The sequence below is a fragment of the Brachycentrus maculatus genome, unplaced genomic scaffold (genome assembly GCF_059751285.1).
Source record: "Brachycentrus maculatus isolate JH-2025_06_01 unplaced genomic scaffold, ASM5975128v1 h1tg000261l, whole genome shotgun sequence".
Taxonomy (NCBI): Eukaryota; Metazoa; Arthropoda; class Insecta; order Trichoptera; family Brachycentridae; genus Brachycentrus; species Brachycentrus maculatus.
Genome location: NW_028281012.1, coordinates 2,153,568 through 2,176,506, shown reverse-complemented (window position 1 = coordinate 2,176,506; position 22,939 = coordinate 2,153,568). Strand labels below are relative to the sequence as shown.

At 32.6% G+C, this 22,939-nt stretch overlaps 2 protein-coding genes across 5 annotated transcripts in view; both read left to right on the top strand.

The window, feature by feature from the left end:
- trol (terribly reduced optic lobes) overlaps positions 1 to 9,586 on the top strand; it is a 278,511-nt gene extending 268,925 nt beyond the window's left edge. For all 4 annotated transcript variants that reach the window (XM_088266065.1, XM_088266064.1, XM_088266063.1 and 1 more), the window contains 8 exons: positions 420 to 556; positions 794 to 901; positions 1,121 to 1,270; positions 3,667 to 3,910; positions 4,245 to 4,442; positions 4,979 to 5,191; positions 6,048 to 6,186; positions 8,483 to 9,586. In XM_088266065.1, the coding sequence (XP_088122191.1) occupies positions 420 to 556; positions 794 to 901; positions 1,121 to 1,270; positions 3,667 to 3,910; positions 4,245 to 4,442; positions 4,979 to 5,191; positions 6,048 to 6,186; positions 8,483 to 8,486 (1,193 nt within the window). In that variant the 3' untranslated portion in view covers positions 8,487 to 9,586. The remainder of the gene's footprint in view (positions 1 to 419; positions 557 to 793; positions 902 to 1,120; positions 1,271 to 3,666; positions 3,911 to 4,244; positions 4,443 to 4,978; positions 5,192 to 6,047; positions 6,187 to 8,482) is intronic.
- Positions 9,587 to 11,305: 1,719 nt separating this feature from the next.
- The window catches only part of AcCoAS (acetyl coenzyme A synthase), a 31,065-nt gene continuing 19,431 nt past the window's right edge, over positions 11,306 to 22,939 (top strand). The window contains exon 1 of the mRNA XM_088266078.1: positions 11,306 to 11,704. Coding sequence (XP_088122204.1) covers positions 11,391 to 11,704 — 314 coding nt within the window. The 5' untranslated portion in view covers positions 11,306 to 11,390. The remainder of the gene's footprint in view (positions 11,705 to 22,939) is intronic.

The following is a 22,939-nucleotide window of genomic DNA, read 5'->3' as shown; positions in this document are numbered from 1 at the left end:
ATCAGTGGATTTTTTTTCAGTAGAAATATTTGTTGTACACACATATTAAATATTGTAGACATATTTTTTTTACGTCATACTGTTTTTTTACCCCAAGCGGCTTATTATCAAAATTGGTGGCTTGAACCCAAAAACTCTGACCCGGATTCTGGAACACTAACCACAGAACCAAAACCCGACAAACTTTTTTCCCTATAAACTGACCAATCTTTACCCTTTTTTATAATTCAAACTCGGAAGAAATATAAACATTGTCCTTTTCTTACTGTTCCTTAATGAAATAGATGCAATTTTATACTCCACCAAATTACCTGTAAAAGGAATCTGTTAATCAATATACCTTTGATTATGTAGAGTTCTCCGTTTGTTATTTTTGTTTAATGAAATTGTTTACTAATTTCCCTGTCTTAATATTACAGGACCTGTTATCATCCGTAGCCGCAAGCCTCTGAGAAGCAACGAGTGGGTTAATGTTAATGTGTCTAGAGTAATGAACCAAGGAAAACTTGAAATTGAAGGTCAAGACGTCGTTACTGGAAATGTCCGGGGGAAAAAGGTAGATTTTCATCTCAAATTCATAAATATGGAAATAAATTGACTTATTATATATTTTCCATTTAGTCGATGATATTAAGAAGATTTCTCCTTTATAATTCCTAACTCATATTATTAGATTTTTATAGAAGTTTTATTTGTGCCATTTGAAGAATTGCATTAATGTTAAAAGCAATGCTTAATTTCAGAGAAGTGTAATGATTAATACCATTGAGAAATTGACTGTTTCTACTTCCAGGTTCTCAACTTAATGACTCCTCTGTACGTCGGAGGCTTTGACTCTGAAACATTAACGATCAACAAAGGAACAGGTGTTGAGACTGGGTTCAATGGCTGCATCTCTGATGTAATTATTATTTTCGAATACATATGCTCAATTTCAGCTTTATAATATACTATGAAAATGATTTCCCCACTGTCGGGATAAAAGTGATTATATGAAATTAAATTTGTTACAAATACATTTCCAAGTATTTTATATCTCACTGCTGAAATAAATTTTTGCTAGATAACCTTTAAGCATGAATTATGTTATAAAAATTTGCTGTAATCTTGCTTTCCATAGGTTAAAATATCCGACGTGGTACTAGATATTTTAAACTCTCCCATAAAGTCGGCTAACATTCGAGAATGTGGAGCAAATGAGAACAGCGTAGATCAATACAAACCGCACAGAGGAGATATTCCCGAGGCCAGCACTCCCTATCCCACCGAGGTAAGACTTCATTATGAGCTAAATAACACTTCCACTATCTTGTATATATATAAAGCTAGTGTTCAAAGGCTTCGTCCAACATTGGACATGAAAAAAATGTGTATCTGAGAGCTATATTTTCTTAAATGTATTTCACCAATCACTACAAGGAAATTCATGTCCAATCATTCAACCTACATTTTTAATGATATATTTATAAAAGTACCAACAAAAAACAGTAGTGTCATTTATAAATTCGCTTATCGGATAACAGCATTTCAGTAAGTTGGTAAATTAGCGAAAGAATTATTCACGAACTCGTGATTTCGTTGCGCTGTGATGTCACTAAGTTTCCCAACCATTTAAAACAGGAATTTCACCCCTTATTTCTTTACTAATTTCAATTAGTAAAAAATTACTTTGTTCAAAATCTCTTCAAGTTATTCACTGTTATTGTGCTATAGTGCTTTTAATGCTGATATAGTGCTTTTAAAATTGTACATCACTTTGCGTTTGAATACACACGTGTTTTTATTTATCTATGTAAATAAAATGTAAACGGTAATTTGTTAAAAATTTCAAAACCTGGTCACTGGTGATAATTTTTTTATATCACCATATTTAACCTAAATGACAGCGCCATCTGTTGAATGTTACAACAACACACGCTTCTTAACAGCTGCTTGTCATTTAGTAATTTTTTTTAATGCATTGTTGTTTTAGAGATTTTTAATATTTTCGTTGCTCCACAAGCAGTATGAAATTATACATTAGAGATGTGTGCTTTCTATTCCTTTTCTATTTAACCTGACTGGATCACAACAAGGCTTGGCCGGGTACAGCTAGTTTATATGTAATATATAAATATAATAACTTTTTTAATAAATAACGCTTTTTGTATAACTTTAAAATCCTGTATTGTGTTTTATGTGAAGTAAGTATTCTACTTTTAAGATAAATTAGGTCATAATATCATTTTATTTAAGAACTAGCTATAATTAAAACCAAAGGCATGTTGAGCTCCGCCCGTTTAAATTCATGTCGTAAAGTAATATTGAACTCTTAACACTACCATCAACTTCAAAATACGGTGAGCCCTAAAACTTAACTTGTTTTACCCTTTGGTTACCGAGACTTTTGGGGTTACTCTTCCAGAAATACCGCAATTTAAATAAAAATAATTCAAAAGCAAAATGTGTTTGATAATTTATAAACTCTCTGTGCCATTGTTTTATCTTTGGCGCAACGAAAATATCACTCGGAGTTTGGTTTACTAAAAGTATCCAATGTTATAAACAATCAACTAACAAGTAAATGCTGCTTGCATAATGTCTACCTCCTTTTTACGCCGTGCGCATAACACTGCGAATCAAACGACTTCTGATCTAATATTGCTAAATTTACGTTTTTATTTTCTTCCTTTTCAAAGTCTTTTTAACTATATAACTGTATTTTAAATTTTTCATAATGATTTGACATAATTTATGGCTGGCCTAGCAGGCGTAGACCTTCTTAAAGTCGGTTGACGCCGCACTTCCACTGACTTTCTATCGCCCCTAGATGTTCCGCATGCACTCTGTGTCAATTTTGGTGTTTTTCAATGCTCATTGTGGTCATTAATGCTAATTTTATTTTTTGTCCTATGGACCGTTGGGTGCAATTAATGGTTAGAAGAAGTAATTTTTGTAAATACATTATTGTAAAGTTTATATATATATATATATATATATATATATATATATATATATATATATATATATATATATATATATATATATATATATATATATATATATATATATTTATATATATACACCGGTGGTATGTATTTTGTACACAATATGAAAATGTGATTTAAAAACTGGAAAAATGTGAATATTACTAAATGTTGCTTTTATTGACTATGGTAAAAATTGAAATGTAACAATTTTGTATTGTTAGCTTTGATAATTATCTTAAAACGAGAAAAAAAGGCAACGTAAGTAGCTGCAATAGCTACGGAGGAATACAAAAATTTTGAGCCCGTATCTATTATGTTTTATATTGATATTCTCATTTGAAAAGTCGAGTTGTAGTTAATACATATCACCGGGAGGGGAAGGTAAAAGAATGCAATTTTGTATACGGGTGTCTATCATTATGTGTATTATTATTTTTTGACATCTCAACAAAGATTGACATGACATGATTTTGTGAATTTGAGTAGTGTGGTTGTCACGACATGATTGACAACCACACTACTCAAATTCTTGGAAACTCCATATTTTACTTCATCTTTGTTGAGATGTCAAAAAATAATATGAAAAATAACTCGTATAATTGGAGATAATCCAAATTCGTGAACAAGTATTTGGACGCACTCAAAATGTTGTATGTGTATTATTTCTTAAATCTGATATTTTGAGGATGCATTCCAGTCGGAAGGAGTTTGCCGCTGGTGTCAGAACGGAGGGTTCTGCGCTCAGCCGGGCGACATGAGGTGTATGTGCCCCTCCGGTTTCCGAGGAACGTACTGCGAAGTGGCCGCGCCCACCTCTGCCCAATCCATCCCCTGCGAGTCGCAGCCCTGCGAGAATGGAGGCATCTGCCGCCCGACCAGGATCGGCTCCCTCTACAAGTGCGACTGTCCTCTAGGAACGGGAGGCTTCCAGTGCAGACAGAGTGAGTTCATATCACAACTCTTTATTTGATTTATGTATAAAATATATATGTATATACATAATATATATATATACATATATATATATTTATATACATATATACATATATATATATATATATATATATATATATATATATATATATATATATATATATAAATATATAAATAAAACTCATTAATGTAGTATATTCAAGCGTTTCATTTTAATAAAATAATCATGTCATTCCACAAAGTTAATGCCGAATCAATAAATAATATAACAGTGCCCTAAGCACCATTGGGTTGCGGAAAAGTGTCTGAAGAAGTAATTTCATATGAATTCCTTAACTGCAGGAGTGGATTTGAGGGAGGATCTGTCACTGTCGGGCGAAGGCTATGTGGAATTGCCCGCTTCTCTCCTGCCGCACGATGACCCTAGAACCACCGAGTACATAGCGCTGGCCTTCACCACCTCCGCCCCCGATGGCCTGCTTGTGCTTCAAAGTGAACAAGGCGCCAACTTCAGAGAAGGAGACTTTATTATGCTCAGCGGTATGTACATATTGTGTAATAGAACTATTTGAGAACCAGCATATTTCCAATCATAAAACTTTAACTAAAATTGGTTTACTAGTAGGGAATAGGAATATCATTTTGTAATTGTCGGTTTGTGGTCCTGTGGCTAGTGTTGCGGACTCTTCAGTCAGAGTTTCTCGGTTCAAACACACTACCACAATTTGATACCCATTTCTAATAATGAGCCGCTCAGGCTCACAGAAATAGTATGAAATTAAGTATTTTGGTAAATAATAAAAACACAAATATTTTTTTCATTTAAAAAATAGATAAAAGTTTTATACATTTATAGATAAATTTAAGTAATTTGTTTTCTTTTATTTTTCATAAACACTTATAGCCCTAGGTCTAGAATATTCCATTATTACACCTTGTAAAATTACTTTCGAACATGTGTGCCATGGCCAGTATTAGATAGTTCTTGTTAGAAAAGGTGCAATCTATTGGATACTTTGTATTGTCATATTTTTTATCGCCTACCCAGTACGTAACACTTATGTACTCCTTTTCAGTGAACGGAGGCTACGTGGAGTTGCAATGGGAACTTGGAGGTGGTGTCGGCACTATTCAGAACACAAGAGTTCCAGTGTCCGACAACCAACGCCATCAAGTGGTGGTGAAGAGAACAGCTTCTGAAGCCACACTGGAGGTAGATGGCACCGAGGATCACGGCAAGGCCCCAGGACTCACACAGAACCTTAATGCTGATTCCAACATCTATGTTGGTGAGTGAGATTCTCAGTTTTACTCTCGACCTCGAATATACATGATACGGAAGGTCTGCTGATGACAGTCAACAGTCCGCCTTCCCCTGAGGAGTGCAACGTAGTTTCCTCCCAGCAATGACCAAATGCTGAGAAGTTCCTGATTGGTCCACACTAGATTATCCCTCCTGTTCCCGACACAGATTCAAATAAAAACAAATTGAATTTGTTAGAAGAAACAAAAATCCACTAAATGATCTATAAACCTTGTAAATAATAAGCAAGGTAAATAAATAATAAATGTAATTCCCATGTAAAAAAAAAAAAAAAAAAATATATATATATATATATATATATATTATATATATATATATATATATATATTTATATATATATATATATATATATATATATATATATATATATATATATATATATATATATATATATATATATATATATATATATATATATATATATATATATATATATATATATATATATATATATATATAAATTCAAGATTCAAAAACAATAAAAGCCCCTTAACGTAAGCAGTGTTGTCATAACTTGGATAAATCCCTCCTATATATTTTTTTTTGATATTTATATACGAAATTTTTTATATTTATTTTTAAAACATGTAATTTGTCAAATAAATAAATAAAAAAATTCAAAAAATTTTATTTAATAATGTGAAAAGATATATTAGTATTTTTTTTAAATTTTATTATTGTTATAATTGATTGGTTTTATTCACTGCTTTCGTTACTTTGCCAACAACAAAAAAATCTAGCTAGTTCTAAATATTTTATTGGTTTTATTGTATTTTTTAGTTATGTGGTGTGAAATTCATTGAGCAATTTATTTTATTCAGGCGGAATTCCAAGCAACATGACAAATACCGGAATTGTTGGCTTTACCGGATGCATCCACCAGATTGAGTTCCAAGATTCACTCGCTGTAAACTTTGGAGCTGTGGCTGTTGCATCTCGAAATGCAAATCCGTGTTCAACGTGAGTTATCCTTTTTTAATAATATATTAAAGTTCAATAAATAAAAAAACCTCAGCAAATGAACTGTATATAAACAGGTTAGTAAGAATTGGCATGTGGTTCCATGACTCTGAATCGCAGGTTCAATTCCCCATTGTCGTAATTTATTTTATATATTCCGATAATACTATATTGTCTGATAAAATATGCAGGTCATTTGAAAACAAATAAATCCTGCAAAACAATCTTTAATATCTCTATAGTATTGTGTGTCAACCTGTCTTCATTTATCATGATGAAGAATGTTGAAATACAAGAAGTGTAAAAAAAACCTCTTTTGAATCAGAAAATGAAGAAAAACCAATGAAAATTTGGAATGGAAAAGAGACGATTGGGAAAGAGGTGTATTTTCTGAAGAATAAAAATTTAAATCGATTGGTTTGCAGACAGTTCGCCGACAATCTGAAAATTCAATTTAAAAATATATTTTTACCAACCAGTTGTCTTAAAATCATTGTGTCCCTTTCTGTTTAATTTAACAAACTAATCATAAAATATTTAAAAGGAATCAAAATAAGTATGATATATATTTGATGTTAGTACTGTTTCTAAAAAAATATTTAGAGTCTAAAAGAAAAACATGTTTATATGAATTGCTTTAACGCACTGTCATTGCTGGAGGCATAAAAGAGGTTCAAACCTTTTGTGTTTTTAATATTCCAGTCTCCATATTTATATTTTTACTATCAAAGGACAAATAGTTTCAATCGATGCTTAAGTTATTCTAGGTTTGTGCTGTTTAATAATGGTATGAATTATTTTTCTGGAATGCAGCAGCTTGTCTCTCGGCTCCCTAATGTTCTGGGAGCAGTTCGATCCGGTGGAATCTCCCCCCCCTGTTTATATCCCCCACCCCCACCATTTCAATCCCCGACGGAATTCCGCACCACCCTGTGATCTTTTTGTTTCTTTAATATTTTGTTTTTGTAATCCAATTGTTATGTTTTTTTATTAATACCCAAAGCTCAAGTTATACGTATTATTTATAAATAAAAATGTGAGTAACTTGTAATACATTTACTATGATTCATTTGTGTGTATACAGTTGAATCTCTCATAACGAGATTAATTCGTTTTGGAATACATATTACTCGTTATGTAAAAAACTTATTAAGCGAAACAATTTTTATTATATATGTACGTACATCAATGTAAAATAGGGTTATGCATTCCATGCTGAAAAAGATACTGTTTTTTTTTAACGTTTATTCAAATAAAATTATATACTTATTAATTGTTAATTGTAACAACACGGAATGTAATTTCGATTTGCATAAAACAATAAAAAATCAAATAACTAGTCAATAATTATTGAATTTACGACAAATAAAATTCATTATTAATATCATTAATTAAATTTGTAGTTTGTTTCGCCACCTTTTTATCAGGGTGTTGCTTCTCAACATACGATGCGACAGTTTCCCATGCTTTCGGCATTTCCCTTGTTGCATCAAAAGATTGTTGCTCTGCTGCTTCCTCCGCTCATTATGCGAAATGTCACTCGTTAAGGGAGCATTTTTTTCATTTTTCTCTTTATGCGAATTACTCGTTACGAGAGGTTTCACTCTTTATGATATATTGACAGGTCCAATGAAAAATGTCAGATGTACAGAAATTGATTTCTTTACAGTAAAATAATTTTAAATTTTATCTTTATCCACAATAATAATGAGAATAAAATATAGAAACTTAGATGTTTAACGTTTGGCACAGTGAGTAACTAATACAATATAGAAATTTAAACGGCTTTTACCGCTGAGTTCAGTGATAATGCTTGGCATGTTGTATGAACAGCAGATCTACACATTATCTTATCTCAATTTCATACTGTTTCTGTGAGCTAAGCGGCTCATTATTAGAAATAGGTATCAAATTGCGGTAGAGGGGTTCGAACCGAGAAACTCTGACTTAAGGTCCGGGACACTAACCACGGGACCTCAACCCGATTTTATTTAATAAAATAAGTATCTAGAAAAAAAATGCAAAACCCAAAAGTTGTCAATTGTTAACTTTTGAAAAATGTCTCAATTAAGACAACTTTCATGCGATTGTAGTATGAAATGATCTAGTTGCTTTTTAATAATAGAACCTGATTAAATTTTCCATTTTTTTATTGTTGATATCTCGTATGTGTATTTTAACATATTTTAAAGGTTTTAATAAATTATGCCTAATGAAATATCTAAATCACAATTTAGGGTTAGTGAAAAATTTATAGATGGAAAATAATTACATTTGTGCTTTTAATTGATTACAGATAAACACAAGATCAATTTGATGGAAGACGTGGAGAGGTAGATGATAAGAGTTTTTACTCAAGAAAAAAGTCGAATTTACAGTAGTGCTTGATGAATTATACTGTAAATACGATGTTGCTGTGTAAAGTGTGCCATGCCACGATAGATTTAATACTTAAACTAAGCAGTGTCGCAATATTACTTTGCGACCGTGTAAACCTGGATTATCATTTTACCAGTCTTTAATCCCTGGATTGAGTGATTAGCGTGTGTCTACTTCATTGGTATTTTAGTTGTTCGCAACTGGGAAACTTGTGAAAAGAAAGGTCACATCATTCGTCGGCCTCAGCCAACTGATTATCTCGTGAACCGCTTGTAACTTGTGTGCAAAGCACTAAATGCGACTAGTATATACAGAAAATCTTACATATCCAATAGACTTCGTTTTATACAATTTAAATACAGTCCCTTTATCAATAATCGGGATGATATATTTTTCAAAATAATTGCTTGTTTATACCAGCACCTTCTTTTGGAAAAGAATACATTAAAATCCTCTTCATTTGTTTGAAATCCACCAAAATCAGTTTTCATACAAAAGTTCTTTGACAACAAGCCACATTATGGTAAATTCTGGAATATGTGATTTTTTAGAGTAAGTTTTTTATAAGATACCAGTGTAAGTCCAAGGAGTAAGGAGAGCTGTAATCTGCGGAATAAATATATTATTATGTTGGAATATTTTATTACTGCCTTTTAAGTTAAGTATTTTATATTATACATTTAAAATGCATTTATTGTTTTGTGTATTTTTTTCTTAACATTTACATGACTTCATTTTTTTATAAACATTCATATATTTTTCCATACATCATGTATGATTTGCTATTTACTGTTTGTCAATATTACTAATTAGAGAAAAATAAATCTATTTTCGTTTATTTATTTAAGCACAACTTAAACATTTTGAGAATTAAGATAATCAAACGGTTGCTTATAAATTGTTATACCACAAATGAATGTTCAGTGTTTATGTAATCAAGTTTAACCAAATGTTACTGTAGCAAAGAATACTATTGTGTGACCAACATCAATTACTTCTGACAATAAATAATCATTATTCACGCAAGGAGTTTCATTTTGTCTCAATTCCTTTAGTTTAATAAATATAAATACCTGATTTTCAACCTCCGGATGACCCATAAAGGGTGGAATCCAATAGGAACTGGGAATCCAATAGTGGGAGGCACCATTGTATGAAGATATACCCTCCTGAAAACCATGCGTAGGTATAATATTATACATTTTCTTATTTTTCTACAGTTTATATATATGTAATGTGTGTGTGCAACTTCTAATACAACTTCTAAAAACCAAAGAAATTAGGATGTTCAACCAATGAAGAATCATGAATGTCACGCAAGTCACACTGGACAGCGCATTCTCTTTCCAAGATCCTTAATAGACCCTAAACACTTGGAAGTCACCAAGGAAATTGACCAATTCCACTTTATTGAAAATTAAACCACACAAACTCGTAAAAAGCTATACTGCTAAACAGAAATGCTAGACAAGAATACATCTCTCTAAAGCTATTTAATTCTTAGTGAGAAGGTCTCACTAAAGGGCATAAATATAAATACTGAACATTTAACGCAATGTTGGTCATAGTTATGAAATATATGTCAAAAGTTGGAATCAAAATTATTGATTATTAATTTCACACAATCGCTCATTCACATCACATTATAGGATTTAATACAATATGAAAGCAATGAAGATCACTTCTGAAAATAATATTATTATACCTGGGACCTTTCTTAGGGGTGTGTGACAGGTTTTTTAGGGTGAAATCTTACAAAAATATCCCCTGCTAGAATTTTTGGGGTCCTGAAATTTCCCGGAGAGCTGAAATATTTTTTGTTCATCTATATTAGAGTGCTGTGTTGTTACTTGGATAGGAAGGTTCTCTTAATTTTTTTGCACCTGGCCTTATCTTCACTAGAAACTCGGTGATTATATCTGTAAATAAAACGAAATATTTTTATCATAACCGGTTATTAGCATGACTTATAAATCTCTTTTCATACAATAAATCAGCATTTAACACCAACAAAAAAGTATGATGCCTATTGTAGTATAATTTTAATTAAAAATTATGATGTTCTAAATAACGAAGTGTATAACCGAAATAAATAACGATTTCTTTCGAAAAGTCTAATTCGGTTTTGGGACTCGATCATTTAAAGTTAATCGCGTCGATTAGTGCACAATTTAATTACGTATTGCTTATATGTAATTAAGTATAGTTTATTCTTTATATTTGAAAATACGACGTCAAAAACTCAAGGTGGAAAGAAATAGAAACCGATAAAAAGTATTTTATCTCAATACGGTAACCAAAAAAGTAACAGTTGCTCATTAGTTATACCTCTTCTATTTACGAATTCAGATTACTTTTTATTAATGGACATAAAATATAACGAAATTTTATCAAAACATTTTTCCTTTCACACTTTTAACTTAAAACTAACGCAATACGCGCTTTTTAACGTCAAAATAAAAATATACATTCCTACCATTTTTAGGTTTAAATGTTATTTATTACTATGAACGATACGACAGAAAATCATTTTGGAGAAAACCTGCGGCTAAATGGAATAATCATTCGATCTATCTGTGACGATTATAGATTTCAGAATTTTCAGTAGGTACTCACCGATCGTCACCAATGACCGACAAATTTATCTAGTGTAGTCACACTATCGCGCTACACGCATGCGCCGTTGCGTCATTTTCCGTTTCGTTTAAAACTGAAATACTGAAAGCTGAAATCCATTTTCCTCTCATTACACTTGTCGCTTCCATCGCGGTAGCACGGTTCTTGATTCCTCCAAATACTCGAAGTCTTCTGTCATCGGTTTAAACATGCCGTCCGACGCAGGATACATTTTCAAGCCCGACCCATTCGTAACTAAGAGTTCCTATATAACGTCTATGAAGCAATACGAGGAGATGCACGAGAAGTCGCTGAAGGATCCGGAGGGGTTTTGGGGAGAAATTGCCGACCAGTTTTACTGGGAGAGGCCCATGGAAGCTGGGAAAATATGCACTTACAACTTCGACGTTTCCAAGGGACCGGTATTCATCAACTGGATGAGGGGTGCGAAGACGAACGTTTGCTACAACCTCCTCGATAAGAACGTACGAGATGGTCACGGGAACAAAGTGGCTTTTTACTGGTGAGTCTTTTTTCCGTCAAACATTTTTTCTTGCTCGATCGTATTGTCACACTCAAAAAATATTCAAACCAATTGTTTAAATTTTTCCATTTCATTTCCGAGGGTCTTTAACTTTCTTATTATTCAAAACATATCGCGGTGAATCAGAATATATTTCAATAATTTACCCATCGTAAAATATGCTAATATAAATTTCATTCATGTTTCTGCATTGCATTTTCTATTCCTCGAATCGATACGCTAAATAATAGGTCATGGATGAAGGGGGAAAGGGAAGGAATACCTCTGCCTATTGATCCGTGGGAAGTACTGCTCTTGAGATGTTTTCGTGGACAAACTGCATGTTTCCTTATTATATTCCTAGCATATTGCAACATGCAAACTGATATATTGAATCTCTGAACCCTTACATATTCAAAAGTAAATCTACGAAAATTCTTTTCATCAATTTTAATTTCTGTTATCCAATAACAGTATGTTTTTAAATTAAATTAAATAATCTTAACCTAGGATACATCTCATCGACAAAAATGCAGATTTGGGTATTTTTTATGCATTAAATGATTGGTATGTAGTTGAAAGGGTTGTTTTCCGTTTCACAACCGACTTATAACATATTCATAAAACTACGGTGCTTTACAAATTATTTGAGTTTCTACGGGTTATTTGAATCTAAAATTCATGACCTTGACATTATTGTTTCAATAAATAATACTAGAACAAAGTGTAATTAGTTCATTTTTAATTTAAGTTTTACATAGTAAATACCACTATTTCTTGAAAACATCGTACGGTGTTTGAAAATGATGCGGAACGCATCGAAATACGTGTCACAATAGGTTTTAAGAAATAATGGTACTTACTAAGCATAACTCAAATTGAAAAGGGATAGATTTTGCCACAAAGTGACTGCCGAATCAAGTAATGAAATTTAATTACTTCATTATGCTAATAAAAATTTTACAAAACCGTTTATGTACCTAGGATTTTTTTTATTAAATATTTAACTTTTTTTTAAATATACATATAGTTTACTTTTTTTGGTCACCGCGTGGCAGGAAACAATAGTACCCCAAAGTAATAAAAAGCTTTTGTATCCCAAACACAAAGTAGAAAAAACATTTCACATAACACAATCCCGAACGTTTTCTGAAAACTGTTCCGTGTCTATCTGCTGTGCTGGTCGGGGTTGTGGAGGCGTCTGTGTACCGGCCAACGTCGGGTCGGAATCGGATCTAGCTGACTAACTGAACTAACTAACTACTAATCCCTTTCACTGCCTACTCTAGGGCACTTCCAGAAAATTTGATGGTGATTTTACAAACTTGTATTTATATATTGGCAGTGATATTTAAAGCTTTTCAATGTATATTCTAAGTAAAATCGGGCTACAGTTTTGTTTCACATTTTAGTTCATAAAGCAAAAACAAAAAAAAATGTTTGCAAGGGAGGGTCTGTCGGGAAGCCTAGATGCTTCTGTATCAGATCTGAGAATGCGGTCAGACAGCGTTCAATAATACAAACCTAATAAACAAAAAACAAATTTTAAAAAAAAAGGGAAAATAAAAATCCTGGGTAAAATGTACAACAAAAAGGAATATGTATAATAAAAAAAACTGAAGAAAATTATTATATGTACACATTACTTAAAGATACACGGGAAAATAAAATATGTACATAGATAAATAGGGTGCGGACACGTATGGCAAAAGCAGTGCCACCTGTGGCGTAAATCGGAGCTAAGTGGTTGTCAGGCGTCATATCTCACACTAAAATAACGTGTTAATCCCAGGAGTCTCAAAACCTGCATTTGGTTGAATTTGGTTCGTAAGCAGGAGTAAGACCGAGGCAAAAGTGGTCAGGTCAGAAGTCGAAATAGTCGGCGGGTATGTATGAGGAGATGCAAGAATGTGAAAGGGGCGTAGATTGTTTGCAAAGACTTATTGGTGTGGCGTTCTATTCTCTCTGACTACCCCTGTGGGGAAGCGGGATGTTGATTACTTAGTTAGTTTTATTAAAAAAATAGATGTCTAATCTATTTTTTTCTTCTTTAAAATCTTCCAAGATTAAAAAAAATCGGTTCATTTACCAAAAATACTTAAATGTGTGAAAAGCATTGCTTTAGCATTAAAACCGACTGTAAAATGTATTCACAATTTTAAAAATATTATATGCCTACCTATAATATTTACCCAGGCCCAACACTGGCGGGCAATTTTTTTATTATTTTAAGTTTTACTCAGTAAATACTACCATTTCGTAAAATCTATCGTGACACGTGTTTCGATACATTCCGCATCATTTTCAAACACCGTATGTACATTTAGATTTTAAGAAATAGTGGTATTAACTACGTAAGACTTTTAATTAAATTTTAATTAAAAGTCTTACGACTAAGAATTTTAATTACATTTTTTAATTAAAAATTGATAAATTTTACCACAATTTGACTGCCTAATCAGTTAATGAAAAAATGTTTTTCGCCACAGCGAATCCCTACTCTCAAATATGATACAAGTAATAACAAACAAGTTTTGATTCCATGATCTGTCAAATTTTCCTAACGCCTAGGAGAGGGGGAAGAAATCGTTAAAAGTTTTGATGTCGGCAGTGGAAGGGGGATGAATGCCTTAATGTCACCTCTAAATATGTATTTCACCTAAAATCTTGGCTGAAAACCCCCCTAAAATAAAAAAAATGTCGGGCGGCCCTAACGTTAGCTCTGTACTGTAGCTAAAAGCTCTCATTTCGACGTTTACTCTAGTTTGTAGTAAATTAGTGTCTAATAAGTAATTTTATTTTATTAAAAACACTTTTTGATGTTTCATTTGAGTAGGTTCATTAAAAAATATATTTGATTTCTGCTGCCGCTGGAAGTTTAAAAGCATTTTTATATTCATGTATTCCCAGAAGAATTCGCAAATTGAGTTACTTAAAGTATGTTTTTGAAATAAGTCTTACGAGAATCTTCTTTTCTCAGCTAAAGCCTTCTAATGCTAAACAAATTGGCTTATTTCATTTTTGTTTCATTCATGATTGACCTTGAAATTCGACCTTAGAAACCATTGATGAATGATCAAAAACATCTTGACCTTGAGAGTTGACCTTGTAAATCCACAAATACGTCGTAAATACCGAATTCACATACATCTCTACCATCCCAATTTCGATGATCGTGCACTGTTCTAGCCCTCTGTGCACCGTAATGCAATGGGTAAAAAACAGAATATCGTAAAAGGTCGCTTTCATTATTCGTTGTCATTTAAGTATTGAAAAAACCACGCCCCATCGGACAAAGGAATCTCACGAATCTCACGCTTCAAAAAGACACCTTGTATGAAAAATGCGAATGGTAATCCTATATAATAATAATTGTAATTTATAATTCTCATTTTGAACTGTACTCGTCTTTGTTCGAAATATCTTTCAGCCATATGTAAATGTATTCGAACTTAAAATACGGGTGATCCCGGGGCGTTTCATTTTGTTATTCTTTCACCCACCTAAAAGGAGCTAGATCGAACCACACTTCTCAGAATTCCAGGGCCTGCCAGTTGGCCTTGTAGAAATAAAGATTGACGTCACATTATAAATAGCTGTGCCCTTGGAGGCAGGGCCGGATTCGCCCTCCGGGGCGAGAATTATCCAGAAGGCCATTTACAATACATTGTTTTGATTGGCGTACATATCTGATTATAATCATTTGAGTATAAGATTAAGTAAGCTTTATAGATTTTGTTTTAAAGTTTAAATTTTCTAATCCTAAATTATATTTTGATCACCGCCAACGAAATTAGTGTCGAGAACCGAATCACCGGAGATATACATTCTAGACCTGATCCCTACTCTACCACAACTCGATTCTTATTTTTTAAACACAAGCCGCACATAAAATTATTTTAATTAAAAAAATATATATCATAATAAAACAAATTTGATTTTATTTTTAAGAAAACCCCAAAATTATCAAAAACATAAAATACTTGAGGTCAGAGATACACATGCTACTAATATTTTTTTTTTGTTTTTGTTTTGTGATAGTCAAGTATTTTTTTTGTATTTTATATTAACACTATTATTCTAGTTCTACTAATAACACCTAATGTATTCTTGCCAGTGCCCTTTACTATGACCTAAATTATATTGTATACCCACACACAGGCCATGCCTTTGTGGGATCTTTTTTTGTATTTATATTTTATTCATTTTTTTTTTTTGTATTTGAATTTATGTCATGTTTGTATAATGCAAAAGAATTTAAAATAAAATAAATAAATAAAAAATTAAGCATGCTTAAAACGAGATGCTATCAAGCTGAAAAAAAAATTCTAAGCTCTTTTTGTAAAAAAATGACTTCGGAGGCGCGTCCACCTACAGATAAGTTTTCGAAGTGCAGGGGAGTTATACAATTTACCCATATTTCTATCGAGATGATATCATTACTTATTTAATTGGATGTTAAATCAATTTCATAGATAATCTAATAAATATTTTTTTGCTTTTTAATTTTCTGACTATTTTCAATTATGATAGTTTTTCTTAAATGCTCGTACTTCTACATTGTTCAAATGCCCTGTCGTGATTTCGGGCCTGTACGGATGATGTCGAAAATTTCGGTGTTTTATTAACATTAGCAATTCAGAAATTTCAAGATATTACGTAAATAGATCAATATTCAACGTTGAGAGCTAAACTACGCCCTTATATTTTATGAGAACCTTGGGATAAAATAATATTAGTACAGGGATATCTCGAGCGCATGACTGATCACCCTTGCCTTTAATTATCACGATGGGGGTAACACCGTGTCTATTCGATACGGCGTTCTATACACCGCTCGGGTGCGGGTAGGGGCCAGAAGAAGATGAAATAATTTAGCGTGATTTAATGAGCTTTTTTTTGAGATATGAGCCGTCGTTCAAATTCAAGTTACAATACGCCTTTATAGTTTATATTTTCCGTCCACTCCCACCCTGAGTCTATATACATATCAGCAGGTGATTTCTAACTCCAAAAAGTTCCCTATTTCGGCACTGCTTCCATGTGACGGAGAGCACAAGCCCCACCTAGCTGGCCTGAAAATCTTAGGGACGGAGAAGAATGTTTAGCTCGAAATGGCAGTAGTGGAGGATATTATCGTCCCTCGGAAAGTTCACGGACTTGGAGGTGTGTGAAGGAAATAGACCGGGTTTATCGAGGAGTCCACCGAAGAACTGACTACGGACAAGTTGATGGAGCTACTGTTGAAGCAGCACCTTGAATTTTTAAAGTAATTTGCTACCACGGAGCTAGATATTGAGAAGGTTATATCTACAAGCGAGATATAAAACGGGCTAGAAATCGGCGAGAAACTTTCAAGGTTGATTGAAAGTAATTACCAAGAAAAGTTTGAATTGAACGCGCGTCGGAACTCATTTCCCAAACGTTGTAAATTGGGGGACGAATCATCCTATAAAATTATTTCCTTCGAAATTTTGTAATAAAATATAAGGGCTGTTATCGGATGTAACATAGTGAAAAAGCGTGAATCAGCAATATGTTGTATCTTTTATTGTGTTAAAACATATTTGTTATATACTAATACGTAGGGTAGACTGGGTACGGTTGAAACAATTTTGCTTATATTGTCCATAGTATTGCTCTTTACAAGTCAAGCGATGATGAAGATGCATTAAATACAAGAGCGTGTTTCTGTCTACTAATGGGAAGTATAATTTCAGTACCCGGTGTGTTATTTTTAGTGGCAGATCAAATTTAAAAAATATATCCGATTTGTTTCAACCGTCCCCATACCAGGGGCAGTTGAAACAGTGATTGGGGTCAGTTGAAACACACGCAAATAAATCAATATTTATATTGTAAGACGTTTTATTCATTATTTATTTTTGTGTTATAAATAATTATGGCACCGCATGACAATATTAATCAGTCTACAGATATGTAATGAACAAAAACAACTAAAAACAATGGCATTTAAAAAAAAAACAAATCGAACAAAAATAATCTGTGAATAAACTAAAAGGAAACACTTCTGTCATTGTGATTAGTCATAAATCAAGCGGAAATCTAGCTTTGGGATCATTCCGAGTCGCAATTGTGGCAAACATAGCTAAGACCACCTTTTGTGCAGTCTTCTTGAGCCCACAGTTTACAAGTGGTGCACTGTATCCACTTTTCACCGGATCTACTCTCTGAATACAGTGACAGACAAACAAGACAACAGCACTCGTCCTCTTTTGATGATGATTCCTGTTGCGTATTATGATTATTTTTTCCTTCAACGATCCTTCTACTTTTTCCTCCATCCAATCTTTTCTTCACTTACTTAGTTTTCATCCGTTTCAACCTTATTTCATGCTCCTTTCTTATCTCTTCTTTCTCTGTTTTTTTTAGTAGCAAGTATTTTGCAAGCTCCTGCTCCTGCTCTTTATTAAAAACTTCGTTGTGGGGTTCATATCCCATTTTCTTCTTCACCAAATGCATCTCGCTTTCGTATATATCTAATGAGCGAACAGTGGTTTAATCCATGCTTTTCCGACGCTTTTCGCAGTGAATCTCCTGCTTTAACCTCCTCATATGCGTACGTATACCTCGACAAGTCGACCTCCCCTCTCGAAGTCTTTCTTGCGCGTACTCTCGGCATCTAGAAAACAGGAAAACTGAAAAAATATGTTGTTTCAACCGTACCCACAAAAAATGTTTCAACCGTCCCCAACCCCTCCTTTAGGTGGAAAACAGAAAATAGTAATGTTAACAATAATGGCACATTAAAACTAATCACTATATCGTGTTCTACAAGCTTCATTTCAAACATGAAATCACACTCAATAATATCGTTTCAATAGAAACCGTAATAAAAGGAAAATTCTCAGAACAAAAATACTTACTTTTGGTTATCAAAATACAATAGGACCTCCTACAAGCAACTGCACAGTGCGGCGAGCGATGCAACACTGATATTTGTGTTTGAACTTGTTGTCCACTTTGTTCGTCCCTTGGACCCGTCACCCTACCGCATACGGTTTGCAAGATATTTGCTCTGTTTCAACCGTCCTTTGTTTCAACCGTACCCAGTCTACCCTATATGGTTTATTTTATAAAACAATCAATTTTTTGGGTAGTTGGAACGGATCACTTGGATTTTAATTCATTAGTGTGATTTTTTGTTTGTTGATATTTGATCAAATTAAGTTACGAGCGCAGCACGTCAAAGTATCACTATATAATCTCGATTGATATCACTTGAAAAGTCTTCTATCATTTTTTTTTGTTAAATAAATAAAACAACCAAACAAGTTACATTTCTGTTTTAAATGAATTAATCGAGTTTTCACTATGGCACAACATAAATTAACTTATTGAATATAAAAATTAAGAAAATGCAAGTTCATTTATCACCATGAACAAAAAAACATCAGAAAGACCGTGTCACAGGTAAAATAAATAAAATACTTTTATGTTTGTACAAAACTCCACAAACTAACTCAGTGTTGAATCCCCTGTTTCAGCGTCTCACGTCAATTCAATGGCGGGTCGTAAGCTTCGGAAATGCTCAGATTTCCGTATTCCCATCTCAATAACTCCTTTTTCATTTCACGATTGACACTCTTGTTCCACGACGATTGATCTCCTGCCGATCATTTCCTGGCAATTTATATTCCGATATATGGTCCCTTTATATTCCGGAAATTGATTCCTCGAAGTTTCTTCCGGTGTGTACATTCCCAGATATCAGCATCCGGGAAGGATGTTTATTTGGTGGAATTTGTATAAGGTGGAAACGAATTTATATAAAAAAATATTCATCTCGTATTAAATCTTTTGATTTGGTAAAAGTAATGTGAATTTGTTTGAGAAAATTCTAAATTTTCTGGAATAATATGTATCCTACGACAGCAGTATTCTCCGAGAATGTGCTCCACCCATGGAAGTATACATAATGTTTTAACTTCTAACCCTTACGAATACTGTTATGTACCAATATAAAAAACGAATTGTGGTTTCTGAGTTTACAAAATTGAAATATTTATATATATATATATTCGATAACACTTGCAGAAACTTCGGGAATCAACGAATAAGGGATCGACTCTCCGGGGGAATAACTGAAAGATCAACTCGCTCACTCCTTTCAAGAACGTCATAAATCAAAAAACGTCAATTTTCAGTTGTGCATATTTTCGGAATGTCCAGAAAATGTACTATATTCCAGAAAAAGAGGCATATTTTTAACTTAATATTTACCCGTTACAGGGCAGAAAGTGTTGTTTTTGCATTTTGAAGAAAGGGTATTGTTTAATTATTTTTTTAAATAAACTAAATATTTTTCAAATGGAGAAAAAACCTTCAGGTTTTACCTAAAAAGATATGTTGCACAGTAAAAATTTCAGTAAGTGGCTTGATATTTATTTTTAATACATTGTATTATATTTTCAAACTTTAAAAACGTTCTCCTGAAATATCAAGTATTTTGATTTATGACGTTCTTGAAAGGAGTGAGCGAACTGTCGGAGATCAATAGTCGATGGTTGAAGACGGTTATATTCGTTTACCTTAATATTTTTTAAACCAACAAAATATGCATTGTTAGTCAGCTAACCAAAAAAAAAACGAAATCATCGGTGATTTCGTTTTTTTTTTGTCAGCAATAATCATCAATGTATTCCTCCTCATTAACATATGCAATACAAAGTTGTTGAATAATTTACTCATCCACGATGCGGTGCAGTAATATGACAGAGCGTAAATTATACTAATTCGTTAATATTATATCCACTTTTATTAGGTACGAACTTAGTCAGGGATATTCAATATTCAAGCAATGCCATTTCAATATATATATATATATATATATATATATATATATATATATATATATATATATATATATATATATATATATATATATACATTTTTCAATTTGTGGATACATTCGTTATTGCTCTTGGACTTATATTTGGTAAAAAATATCCCCTTGATAAAGTTTCTAGTCGACACCCCCGTCGCAAGAAATGGGGAGAGAGGAGAAATAAAAATATATTGCCCCTTCTCACCCCCTTTCCCTTAAACCCCCCTAGAAGTTCTCAACACCCTACAGCGCCCGGGTCTTAAGAACCTATGACATTGATGGAAAAGGGGCATGTTTCAGGACCATATGGATAGATCCACGTTACTTCATATATTATAGATAATCTTGTAAACTGCTACATTTTTCTTACACATCATGCTATACAGCATCCGTGTTTTTTTAAACAAAAGCAATGAAAATCCATTTTTATGATAATCCATTATACATCTATTTTATGTTAGTACTAAATAGTAGTAGGTACTACACCAATAGCCGCAAAAAAATATTCTTTAATATACATATACTGTTGATGAGAGAAATCACTTACTTTTAAAAAAATCAAACGAAAATATTCTCGATTTAAATGCATTTTTATTGCCTCTTTTCAACTTCAAAATACTTTTAACACGACAATCAATTTCCCTTTTTGTAGACGATATCTTAAACAAATAAAATAAAAATTACGAGAATAATGTAATTTTTAAACAAGACAGTAAGTAATCTTGAATCTGTAAGTAAAAATTAAATGGTTGAAAAACTAAGACATTCAATGAAAACATAAATTCTCATCGATCACTTGCAATAGTTGCATGTACCAGTATATGTGACCACAATTGTGCAGAAAACCTTAGATTTACTATGTAGTATAGGAATACTGGTGTTCCTGTACTTAGTATGCTTTTTCTTTATTGTATTTTACTATGTCTGCATAGGATGGCATAAAACTGAAACAAATATTTTAACTTATTAAATAATTGAATTTTTACCTGCTTGAAATACAAAATGGAGATAACATTATGTAATTTATTTTTTAGAAGAAGAAAGGAAACGTGAATAAATTTCATTGTTTATTGGTTTTGTAGGGAGTAAATTGTTCAAGGGCGACTAACGAATTAAAATACAGTAGTGTAAAGGCCAGTCACAAAATGATTTATTAACTTATACGTTGCTGGTACTTCGTTAGGACTACACGTTGTACATCGGCGCTCTCCTACATAACAATTGTAGCTGACATTTTCTAAAAACAGTTTTAGTATAAATTTCCGATACACAAGTCTCACACATTTGTCTTTGAACGTTGAACGGATATCGTGTATTATTTAAAAAAAAAACTTTTTATAGTGAATTCTAGAACTACCAGACACACGACAGTTAAAAACAAGTTATGATTTCAAAAAAAAATTGTTGACCGCATTGGCAACGCCATCTATTGAGCATACAGCAATATACGTAATACTAAACGTTGCTCATGGCAAACATCGTGCTTCTTGACTTCCGTGCACTTTTTCAATATTTCGCATTTAACGTCAGCATTTTTTTTATTGCTTCCTTAGCATTGTTTGATGAAACATTTAGAAAAATGTGCTTTTTATCTTCCATTTAACTAGGCTAATAGCAACGCCTGGCCGGGTACAACTAGTCCATAACTCCCTTTTTCATTTGCCCTCCTTATTATCATCTTTTGTAATTTATGTTTTTTATATGTTAATTTGTAATTTTAGTTTTTTTTAAATGTTCAAGTACTATCTACCCTCTGATTGCAAACGGCTATATATGGTATCAAACGTTTTGATCAATATCACTAGTCTGTTTTTGGTTGGTTGGAAGATATTGGTTTTTAGCAATAAGCCCGCCAATGTACTTATTTATTTTCTGTGCAGGAAGTTTGAATAAATAATAAAAATAAATGAACCTTTTAAAAAAGTACTCTCGGCCGCATAATTTACATACACGTAGTAGATTAACGGTAATAACCGCGAATACAAAAAAAACACTCTCCTGTAAAACCCAGATACCACAGTCAGGACAGCGACGATAAGCCGTATTTTACGGGACTATAAGACACACTTTTTTTTTCAAAAATTGCCTTCAAAACTCAGGTGCGTCTTAAAAATTAATGTGTTTCTCCATAAAATACGGTATTTGTATGAGAACTAAATAAGCCATTTCTAATGGATCATTATCAGACGGGAGGAATATCTAATTTATCATACTCAACCTATAAAGGATTGTATTAGACTCGTTTTGTGTTTATAACAGGCGATATAATGAATATTTTCATTCATCATTTTCTTGTGGGAATTTGATGACGTATGCGAACGCACGTTTTTCGTTTTATTCAAATACCTAAAATTTAAACCTTAATATCTCCCTAAGTTCTCTACAGA